The sequence below is a fragment of the Protomyctophum parallelum genome (assembly GCF_964188405.1).
Source record: "Protomyctophum parallelum genome assembly, chromosome: 3".
In the NCBI taxonomy this organism is placed as follows: domain Eukaryota; kingdom Metazoa; phylum Chordata; class Actinopteri; order Myctophiformes; family Myctophidae; genus Protomyctophum; species Protomyctophum parallelum.
Genome location: NC_139698.1, coordinates 38360827 through 38373036, shown reverse-complemented (window position 1 = coordinate 38373036; position 12210 = coordinate 38360827). Strand labels below are relative to the sequence as shown.

At 41.0% G+C, this 12210-nt stretch overlaps 2 protein-coding genes across 4 annotated transcripts in view; one reads left to right on the top strand and one right to left on the bottom strand.

Annotated features, from left to right (window-relative positions):
• Positions 1-12210, top strand: part of col14a1a (collagen, type XIV, alpha 1a) — a 594115-nt gene that overhangs the window by 401961 nt on the left and 179944 nt on the right. The window lies entirely within an intron of this gene.
• Positions 1-12210, bottom strand: part of LOC310856297 (F-actin-uncapping protein LRRC16A-like) — a 91134-nt gene that overhangs the window by 30288 nt on the left and 48636 nt on the right. For all 3 annotated transcript variants that reach the window (XM_083761629.1, XM_083761630.1, XM_083761631.1), the window contains exons 15-23: positions 11595-11671; positions 9099-9206; positions 8759-8828; positions 7827-7908; positions 7616-7715; positions 6747-6801; positions 2537-2709; positions 2246-2314; positions 526-619 (exon numbers count right to left, since the gene is read on the bottom strand). In XM_083761629.1, coding sequence (XP_083617755.1) covers positions 526-619; positions 2246-2314; positions 2537-2709; positions 6747-6801; positions 7616-7715; positions 7827-7908; positions 8759-8828; positions 9099-9206; positions 11595-11671 — 828 coding nt within the window. The remainder of the gene's footprint in view (positions 1-525; positions 620-2245; positions 2315-2536; positions 2710-6746; positions 6802-7615; positions 7716-7826; positions 7909-8758; positions 8829-9098; positions 9207-11594; positions 11672-12210) is intronic.

Below are 12210 nucleotides of genomic sequence, written 5' to 3'. Positions count from 1 at the left end.
GTGTGTGTGAGTGTGTGTGTGTGTGTGTACGTCCAGCTGATGGTCGTTAATGTCAAAGCAATGCTGTTTATGCTCTGTCAAATAGGTCTAGGCCTACATCTATTCTAAGGTGGCATATACCTGTATAGACATATTATCCTGCTCATTACTGTGCGGAAATATACATAAATCTTTGTGTTTGAGCACAGAAAGCATTTTGAGAACCCACAAATTTCCACGGTTCGCGCACACTGTGCGGCCCCCCACACACACAACCATTCTACAGTTGTGGCCCCCGGCCTAATCTAATTGAATACCCCTGCTCTATAGTAATGGTGCTATACAAGCTACTGTATACACAGGCCTACTTCTTACTTCAATCTGTATGTATAGTCTCCGTTTTTACAGGACTGTCTCTATCCCAAAGAGAAATACATTGGAGCATTGGGACCTTGAAGTACAAATAACTTTACTGCTCACCAGGAGGAACTTTTATTTGACTACTTTAGTAAATAAACTTAATGAGCTCATAACAAGCCAATATACTTTTAGTAGAGCATCCTCTGTCTTCTCAGGGCTGGCCTTCAGGGCCTGGGAGGCATCAATGATGGGGATTGGCATGAAACGGATGGTGAAGTTCCTAAAAACACAGACACCAGGAGTAAAGAAGGAGAGAAACATTATACAACTGTATAGAGAGACAAAGTGAGGAGCTGCAAGAAAAAACAAACAAAAATGCCATCAAATTGGGACACATTGTCCCCAGACTCCCCAATCAACCTGTTTGATTGACACCACACACACACACACACACACACACACACACACACACACACACACACACACACACACACACACACACACACACACACACACACACACACACACACACACACACACACACACACACACACACACACACACACACACACACACACACACACACACAGTTCAAGGGAATCGAGACATTCCTGTAGTTAGGTGTGATTATTTTTCACAGGTTTTGAATTGTAAAATAACCTTTGTAGTATTCATGAAGCCACTTTTTTAATCAAATACAAAGGAGGACATATTACTCATGGCACTTTAAAATGGTAACTGCATGTAAATTGGTACAGAGAACGCAAGGAACCATGCAGCCTTCTGCATAATTTATTCTAGGAGGATTTTCTAATGACAGAAAGCTATATACAATATGAACTGGTTAATCGACTCAAATATAATCACTGTTATCCAGATCTATTCAACAAGCTATTCAGACACTATTTACAACGTAATTCTATATAGAGCGCAAACGGAGCAACTGATTAATTCTAGGGATTATGGAATCTGCCACTAGTATTGTATACATGTACAATGCACCACCCACTATCAAAGACTCATCTTCCATCATAATGCCCATGAGAACGGAATCAGAGAAGACACTTACACTGGGCTGCCTTGGATTCTAACGTAGATGAGATATGGAGATGAAATAGATACACAAGCAAGCACAATCGTACACATACAGTACACTGGGAAAAGCACAATGATGCAATCAGTTCAATATTACAATACAGATGGGGAAATGGTGAAAGGAATAATGGGGAATGTACTCTTTTGAGGATAAGATAAGGACAGAGTAGGAAGATGTACACTGAGGCCACAGATGTCTCCCAGATGGACATATGCTGGGACGTACATCTCATTTCACAGACCCACAGGAAATTGGATATAGAAACAGAGACTGAAAATGTGCTTTGTGATTTGTTTTCTTAGCTCCTACCTCTGCACTTTCGTATTTATTTCCCTTTCTCCATCTCTTTGTTCCCCCTTCTTTTATTTGTTTGTTTATTTAAGTATTAATTTAATCATCTACTGTATATCCTTTGTGTCACAAACACCCATACTTCATCCCTCAATCTCTCATCGTTCCAACCGTTTAGGGAATTTAGCCACCTTTCCTCCAGTACACTATAGGTTCTTCTCTGCTCATTACAAAATCAACTGACAGATGAGTTCACTGCTCATCTCGTCTCTACCAAGTCATGCATCTATTTATTTAGCTAGCAGCATTCACAAATCAGAAAATAATGATGCACAGCAGATAATATTCAAGAGGTGGACACTTCTGGCTGCACACACATACAGAGTACAATCACGATATGTTTATTCAATTCGCAAACACATCATAGCTAGTAGGAATATAAACGCATACACACAGGCACGCATCCATGCACCTACGCACATTATTTATACACAATCGGATACAGCTGGCTCTACTTACTTCTCGAGAGCAGCTGCTACGTCCTGCAGACCCTGAGGACTGGTGTTGTTCTTGTCCCAGATTACTGTCCTGCAATGAATAAACGTACAGTACACACCACTAGTAACAGTACCTTTAAATTAATTACTTGAATTAACAGTGATTGCACATCATTTTAGTTCCCATACTGAGACAACCCATTGGAACTGTTCAACCGCCACAGTGCTATATATAGTGCTATATATAATATCAAACCTATATCTCTGACAGGGTTACTATTTAACACACACACACATACGAGAGAGCACAGACCTGAGTTTGGAGTTGATCTGTAGTGCCTTAGCAAGCATCTTAGCTCCCATATCCCCCATGGCATTGCCACTGATGTCCAGCTTTGTCAGAGATGAATTGCTGCCCAGAGCGTTCAAAACGATGGTAAGATCAGTCTTTAGTCTGGAGTCAGCTAGAGATAGAGAGGTCAGAGGCTGGGGAATGAAAGGGGTGCAGAGGAAGTGTAGAAAAGGAGTAAGGGAGGCATAGAAAAGGAGAAAGGTAGAAATAAAGAGGGAAAACATTTATTATACCAAATCTGATGCCTACAGTACAGGGGTGGAATTTGGGGTCCCATGGGATGGCAATTGCCACCACCTAGTGTTCACACCACAGATTTAGATATTTTCATGCATATTACAACATGCTGTTTGCAAATAAATCCTGTCAAAATGTGACGTGACATGTTACATGTTTTTAATTTTAATTTTCACTTTCAACCTGGCATCACTATTTTGGGCATTACGTATAATAACAATCAAAAAATCATATTAAAAAAAGATAAATAATGGGAAAATAGCAGATCTACAAGCAAAAAATGAGCTTGTCATGAGCTATTTTCACTATTTTTGAGAGGCACTACAATACATACATGGCTTTTGAAGATTATGTCATATGGCAGCAAAGTCTATGGGATGTTTAGAGTTTGGCAGGGTTTGTTTAGGGCAATAAATAACAACATAAGACGTCATGTGGCCGATGCAGTGATTCAAATCATCCTGCATCCTTAGACTCACTAAATTGAGAAAGGACGCAGTCAATACTGTACTCAGTACTGTACTCTAACGTTGTTGAAGTAGGACTCACAAAATGTCCCTGGGACCCATCTAAAAGACCCCCCCCCCCCCCCCTAGTTTACAAATGCAAAAATGGCAACAGCCATGTTTTCGCAAACCCATAATGGTAGGAGTGGATATGCTTTAAAATAATAGATAAAAGCTTACAGGACTGTTCCTTGCACACCATGACAGTTTAAAAGAGAACAAACTTGAAGGCAACGCAGACAAGTGACTGTGTTGTCACAGTGTCACCACAGAGATACAGAAATAGTTTTTTTCCCCCCCTCGGGCTATCAGAATCCTGAAAAATGGTGAAGCTGCCAAGTCAAATGTGTTCATTTCTAAATACCCCTTTGCTTATAAACAAAGCACACACACACAGTTTGCATTCTTTTTCATTTTTTGCACATATTGTATGGTATGTACAATGTACTAGTAAGAGTGATACTGTATATAAAACAAATAAATCCTCTTTGAACCGAGTAACAATCCCTGTCAATGTACTACTGTAGTAATAGTGTGTCTCCATAAATAAAATAAAACACTAACATATGCACTAACACTAACAACACTAACATATGCACAGTACTACAGAAATAAATTAGATTCTGCAAAAAGGTAAATATCTATCGCTTTGCCTTTAAGAGAAATGTCATCTCCCATCTACCATGCAGCTGATATTGACATGGCAAACAGAATTGCCTTCACTTCCTATAATATCACTGCAGGGCATTGGAAATTATTATTCACAGAATTATGAATCATTACTCTGTGAATCATCACTAAATTAGATTGACCTCATATTAACCCATTTAATGCCTTCAATAAAATTATGAATTGTATTGCTTTTTAAGTAAAATTCATTCATTATGAATTCTGTGGTGATAATGACATAATATTCTGTGTTGAATATTATGTCAGTATGTGATAATGTTGTGCTGTCTGGTAATAGCAATAGTACAACGAAACTATTTTGTTTAATATAATCTTTTTTTTTTTTTAGATATTTTTTTTGCGGCTTACGCCTTTTATTGATTTTTGAAGGGACAGACAGTAGGCTGACAGGAAACGGGAGAGAGATGGGGGGATGACATGCAGTAAAGGCCGTGTCGGGTCCGGGAGTCGAACCCGCGGCACACTGCGACTGGATTACCAGTCCGGTGCCCAGACCGTTACGCTACGGCCTGGGCCGTTTAATATAATCTTTGATGGAATGTTGTCCTGTCTGAAGAGAGACAAACGTAAATCAGTGCCATCTTTTAAATAATTTTGTGAAGCATTTTTGCTTACAGACAGCTTTTTGCATTACTTCCTTTAAGTAACCCTACCCATTTTAAGGGACTGTCTAGATCAGTGGTTCCCAAAGTGGGGTCCGCGACGCATAGCCAGGGGGTCCGCGAAATAATTCAGATTACTTTCTCTTTTTTTTCAAAATGTTATTTATTTATTTTTTGCCAGTGAATTATTGTATGTGTGAGCTTACCATAATCACAGTAATCCAATCCAAGGGCCTTTGGATAGAAATGAAACTCCATGCAGTCACTTTCAGTTAGAGTGCTGCAGAGGCTGAGTGTCTGTGACTGTGACCAGCTGATGGTCACAGTAACCTCACAGGGAAGCCACGGGAGTCTTAAGCAGCCATGTACTGTATGTGTCTTAACCGGCAACGCATGTAGGGAGCCAGGGTGAGTTTTAAACGGCCATGCATGTGTCGGACTGTTGCATGTCGGACTGTTAGTACGTCGTACCAACGTATGCACCCCTCCTTACCAAGACAATCACAGCCTAATTGTAAGTATCTGTTACCAACACCAACCCTGCTACAAATCACCACTACCACCCTCCCTATTAATTTGCCCCCAACTCGCTCGCTTACTCCCTTCATACATTTCCTTCGCTTCTCCCATCCTTTTCTCTCTTTACCCATCATCTATCCTCCATTGTGAGTCTCTTACTTCCCTCTATCTTCTCTTTTTCAGCATCCATGTGCACTGCGTGATAACCAGCTCATGATCTTCACACAAAAATACGCACACATACTATGTGCATGCACCTCTCACACACACACACACACACACACACACACACACACACACACACACACACACACACACACACACACACACACACACACACACACACACACACACACACACACACACACACACACACACACACACACACACACACACACACACACACACACACACCTGCAGTGAGCGGTTCAATAGGACTATCAATCTAACACTGTGGGGGACATAAATGATTAGGCATGGGGGCAAAGGCTGTTCCAGCCCATATGATGGAGACAGAGATAAAACAAGTGAGATGGATGGGGGAGGGAGGGAGAAAGAGAGGAAAGTAGGGAAAATAAAAATAAACTACTTCTATGAGGACCCTTGTTAGGACTGATCCAGACATCAGTCATATCAAAACTTGACTATTGTTAACTCTCTGGCCTTCTGGCATGTGCACTTAAGCCTCTCCAATTGATCTGCTTGGTCTTCAGCCAGCCAAAATTCTCATGTCTCCCCCCTTTCATTGGCTCCCAGTTTCTGCCCGCAGAATACACAACACTGATGTTGCAGCAAAGCAACCAAAAGGTATGGCACGCCCATATCTTTAAAGTCTGATCCAACCCTACAACCCCGCCCCACACACTCCACACATCCCAGACTCTTCTCCCTTCTGGCTCCAAAACTATGGAATAAACGTCCCATTGTAATCAGAAATACAGACTCACTCCCAATCTTCCACCATAGTCTGAAAACCCACCTATTCAGAGTCCACCTTAGCCCGTAGCACTTGCCGTAGCATTTGCTTACTTACTTAATGTGTTGTTCTTGCTTACTGTAAATCGCTCTGGATAAAGACTGTCTGCTAAAGGCCTAAATGAAAATATGAAATATCCTGATTTTATACAACGGTTCTCAAACAGAAAGAATAGGATACTGATGGTATAAGATCACTTCTCATTGATGGTGTTTTATCCCTGCAGCCTGACAAATCAATGACGTCCTCACAGACTACCTACAGTAGCTCGACTATGAATGCATGCATGCACACCTTTACATCTGTAATCAACCAATCAAATCCAGACAATGTCCAAAAAGGAATAATCTGCATATTATTCAAATCTGGAATCAGACATACACTTCATCTTATTCAAAAATGAGATCTCTTCTTAGTTTCAATTGCCTGAGATCCGAATATTCCAAGCAAATCCACAAATAAAAGATAAAGATACTTTTACCACAGAACTAATGCAAAATTTGCCATCATTTTGACCACAGAACAATAACTTTACACTCTTACATATATTGTGAAATAAGGCATGGATAATCCATGAGTAGTTCTGAAGAGTCAGCTGGTTGCTGTTGAGATGACACACAAAGAGGAAATGAACAACTCACCGACTCCTCCTCCTGAATCATATGGACCAGGTTGTCCAAGACAGGAGCCAGGTTCCTGACAGAAACAGTTAAGACATAAAGAGATAGAAAACTCACAAAATGTACTGATTTTGCACAGTTAAAAGTTAAAAGAGTTGAAACACCATACAAGGCTGGTTTTGTAAAGTATGTTGTCTGGTTCAGGTGAAAATGTACAAAAGGGTAAAACAACATGGCAGACTTATAGGCTGACTTCATAGTGCAGTAAGTGCTCTAAGCAATGCAGTGATCTAAGCAATGCAGTGATCTAAGCAATGTAGCTCCAGATAATACAATTAATAAAGGGTGCGTTAGATTTAAGTGTGCCAATGTACAAGCATTGATAATAATACTGTTAACTACTGTCTATGGTTGCACTTCCCTAGCACACCAAATGTATTTTCCACCTGAAGTTTTTAACTTATAAATTATTTCATTCGTTAAAAGGGCCAATCTGTAAGTACTGTGGTGAAACTGGTAATTTCAAGTACTAAAATAACATAGAAATTAGTGAGATGCACAGCTCTATAACATCATTCGAGAGCAGAGTATCAAAAAATGTCATACAGTACATGATGCAAGGCCTTTAAACTAAGTGAAAACAATCTGCAAGACTGTTTGTGGGTCTTTCAACACTAGTCCTCCATCCTCCACTCTATTCCATATTTGCTGTAACTCCAGTCCTCTTTTTGAACCCAAGCCTTGTTGTCCAACTCAGCACCACACTCAGCCCACCCTGCCAGCCCCAGGATCTCTATCCTAAACCAGGCCCCTCTCTGAAATCCAGCACTCTCTTCAAAGACCCGTGATCAGCTTGAGCCCCATCAGTCTCTTGCATGTAAGAGCCTTACTTGGACTTGATGTTGGTGAAGTTTTTGCCCAGTGAAAGATGTCTGATAGAGCGGTTCTTGGCTAGCCACACAAGCAGAGTGGACAGGTCAGAGTCCAGGCCTGGAGGTCATGAAAATAGAATCCAGCTATTAGTAAGCATTCATTTAGTCTGTGTCTTATTTTGGGAGATTGATACAGTATGTATCACATGCATGGACAGTAATGTCTCACCATTATCAGAGATGTCCAGACTGGAGATGTTGGGGATCTCAGCAATGCAGCCTTCTAGGATCTGAGATCCTCCCGATCGAAGCTATGGAGAAAGATATGGAACATTAAAACACATAGAAAATCTGAAAGCCCATCAATATTGAAACAAAATACATAGAAACACACGTGACTCTGGGCATAGAGGTTACACTATGGCAACCATGAATCCTTCAAGGCGTCAAAAGACATTGAGGTACTGTATAACCTAATATGAACAAAAATAAGTAGAAATGTCCATTTATATGGGGTGAATAATGGCATCAGCGAAGGACGAAAAAGCCAACAGGAAAAAAAGAATGTAGAAAAAACACAAACAAAGCCATGCAGCAACAGAAGTTAATTACTGTAATGAGGGAGCACTGCCGAATACTTACACAATGGCCAAGCTTATAGAGGCGTTAGGGGAGAGAAGAGCATGTCAGAGCCAGGCCAACAATTACGCACGCAGCCACGCACACATCTAAAGAACACAGATGTTTTATCACCATAGTTCTATTCAAACTGAAGCTGGAACATAAGCGCACACCCAAACATGCATAATAAGCATGCACAACAATACCCTTAAAAACAGACGCATGCAGGAGCTTGTGCGCAAAATCGTTGCTTACATGTAGCATTCAGAGGATAGAATGTAAAAGATGCCTTCCAAAACACTGAAGCATGGTTAATGTGTATACATGTGTTGAGAGTATGCATGCATCTGCCCATTTTCTCTCTATGAAATATCCCACTGCAATGGCATGTCAAAGAGTCATTATGGAGAGCATCCATGAAAAGCTGTGACCACTGACCACTAACGCAGAATGATCATGTTAAGAGGTGGAGTAACATTCACTTCCAACCATTGACATAACAACACACACAAAGGGAAAAAGTGTCCATGTTTGTCTTACTTCACAGCAGCTGAGGTCTAGAGACACTTCCTTTACGTTGGGGTTACTAGCCAGGCCGAGAAGCAGAGCTCTGCATGAAAAGACAACATTGGCATTCAATCAAATGCAATAATCTGAAATGGCGAACTGCACCAGTATTTTCAACAGTAGTAAAACAACTACACATTGATTAACATAAATTAATTATACAACAGAATACATTTATAACAATAATTACTATAGGCTGGTTGCCCTCACACTAAAACAATATGTAAAAACATAGAGGAAAGGATGAGGGGGGAAAGGTTTGTCGGGGACACTAGAGACTATGAAGAGAAACAATACTGTAGGTAACACTAACTTGAGAGCCTCTGGAGCCAGCTTGGTTCCTGACACATTGATGAAGCTGAGGGACATGGCACTGCTGAAGAAGTGCTTGAATGACGGTGGTACCTCTTTGCCCTTTCGGCTGATGGAGAGAAGATGAATGACGTCAAAAGGATTCTTTACTATTTAGGTACTTAGCAGACACTCTTATCCAGAACGACTTAAACGCAACTTTGTTTTTATTTTTACAACAAGGGTTCATTTAATAGTTTGTAATGATGTGATGCCGGGCTTGGGCATGTCCACGGGTCAACGGCCCACTTGCCACACAACTTTTTGTAGATGTTTCGTAAACCCTTCGCAACCCTTTCCCTCACACCAGTACTCCTCTACTCCTCTCTCTTACATTTGCTGTGTTCTCTCCTCTTGCAACCACTTCTCTATTCCTCATCCTTTGCCTCAGCTCTGCTCATCTCATATCATGCTCTGTCCATCTCATGCTCTTTGTCCTGTCCTCCTTCTGCTCACCCCTCCTTTCCCTTTCTCTTGTCCTAAAGTCTTCTATTGCTCATCTCCTATCCCACCTCCTGCTCCTGGCCTTACATCCCCTCCCTCTATATCCTGATGAAGTCCTCTCCAATGCCTTATCTCCTCCCCAGAGACAGACTGGAAAGAGTGATGACAACAGGACAGACTCCTCTGACACTCCCACTGCCCTGGCCCATCTGTTACACACTCACGTTGCATGAATTGTAAAACCACCCCACACACACACCCACACCCACACCCACACACACACACACCCACACACACACACACACACACACACACACACACACACACACACACACACACACACACACACACACACACACACACACACACACACACACACACACACACACACACACAGACCTTATGTCAAGTAACATATTAACATTAACATATTAATGTTTTTCCCCATCCTGACCAAGACCCACATAAAATAGTGGCATAATACCAATGTTAATTTTTCTGGATAAAATATTAAATAGAGTATAATGTTAAAATATCAAAAAGGTGGCCACATGTGCAACATGTAATGATATGAAACTGCTTTGCTAACTGCATCAGATTTGGTTCACTGACTGGTAATGGATTTGACCCTCTGAGGACCATTAGTTTGATGTTTATCGCTCACATGGAGGCTAGAGGTAATTCCGTAGTTAATCATTGTATACCCCAGCACCCGACTTGTCAACCTTCCACCTTTAAAAAAAAGTATTTAATGGGACACCAACTAAAATGATAAATAATTCATATTATTGATGCACTATATTTTTGTGTCTGTATTTTCATAACTGATATATTGTTCAACAACTGTTATCACAACTTGGTTGTCAATATGTCTACCACTGCCACAACAAATTATTGGGTGTATTTTTTAAATATATTCTTAATCTTAAATTCTTTCCAAGTTGTCAATATGGTTGACGGTGGGAAGGTAAATTATAGTTTCAAATGTTTATTGTGTTACAGGCTCAGTCATGTCATCCCTTAAATCTCCCTTGAATAAGAAGCATAAAGGACTTCCATTTACTTTAATGTATTCACATAATTTCTATGCACACAGAAATGGCCTGTACACTAAAAAGGGCACTCAGAGAAATAACAACTGAATAAAAAGCAGCACTTTACCATTCATGTAACATAACTCTGGGGGACAATGATGTGTGTATAAACCTATGTGTGTGTGCGGGCGCCGGGCGTGTGTGCGGGCGTACGTGTGTGTGTGTGTGTGTGTGTGTGTGTGTGTGTGTGTGTGAGTGTGTGTGACTGTGTGCGCGTGTGTGGAGAGAGTCTCTGGTTTCTCTGTCAGTAAAGCAAGGTTCTGTGAAGCAAGCTGGACACCATGGGCTCTGAGCCACTCCTCTAACGGCACTGAACCGTGTGTGTGTGTGTGTGTGTGTGTGTGTGTGTGTGTGTGTGTGTGTGTGTGTGTGTGTGTGTGTGTGTGTGTTGGGGGCATGTTCAGTGGACACACAAATGTGCAATTGCGGGCATGCAGTGGTAGCCTGCAGGGCAACCATGCACAGATGGGAGGAATGGAAAGAAATGGCAACAGTTAGAGCTTTCAGTCCCCACCCCCCACACTTTTCTCTCGCTCTCTCCGTCAGTGCCGTTTTCAATGGATGGTCTGATGAAATGAAATGAAATTGAACGTTGTATGACTGCCCCAGAAATACTATGAGAAGGTGTTTGTTCACAAAAAGCATGTGTTCTCTGAAAACAAACAAATGGTCCTTTCCACCCATGTATCATCACGTGTTCTTTTTTCTATTGTTGTTTTTTAAAATCAACATATTACCCCTTTAAATGTTGCAGTCAGTCTCTCATTATCTTCATAAAATGTATCAAGATCACATAAACTAATATAAAGCAAGCCAATATAATACAGCGTTTGTCTGCTTGGATGTGCTTCACTGCAACTCGGTTTCCCTCAGAATCAGACAAGCCTGTGTGTGAAGTCCCATTGGGGAAATGTTCTTACCTGTGAGGGAAGATGCTCTTTGATACATTGAGAACCGAAAGGTGTTGGACTGAACCACGTAGCAGAGCTGAACATACCTGGAACAAAAATAAACCTTGTATAAACGCTGTCTGTAGCATGGTGCGTGTGTGTGTGTGTGTGTGTGTGTGTGTGTGTGTACACACACACATAATAGGCGTGTTTATGCATGTGTGTACTTCAGTGGAACTGAACATGAGCTATGAGCCGATCAATATCTTCAGTGACAGGCTGACAGCTGGCTACATCTCAGACCAATCAATGAACTGTATTTGGCTCTCAGACCCACATCAATAAATCACATAATGCATTCAGACCACATTTCACCAACAGTAAACTGTAACATGCTTTGAGTGGCCTTATTAAATTGATTACATTTATTTCAGCATACACATTAATGGGTGACATTCCGTCTTGCATGTAGCATAATAAAGACATAACTGTAATTTTATCGAGGGAAAAATAGTTTGAAGTAGTCCAATGATTGAGAATAATTGCTTAGGGGTGATTCCTATGGACATGATATCAATAATGAATTAGACAGCAATTAATTTGACTAGAATTTCACAATAAATGGTACAGTAAGTCAATCTGCCTT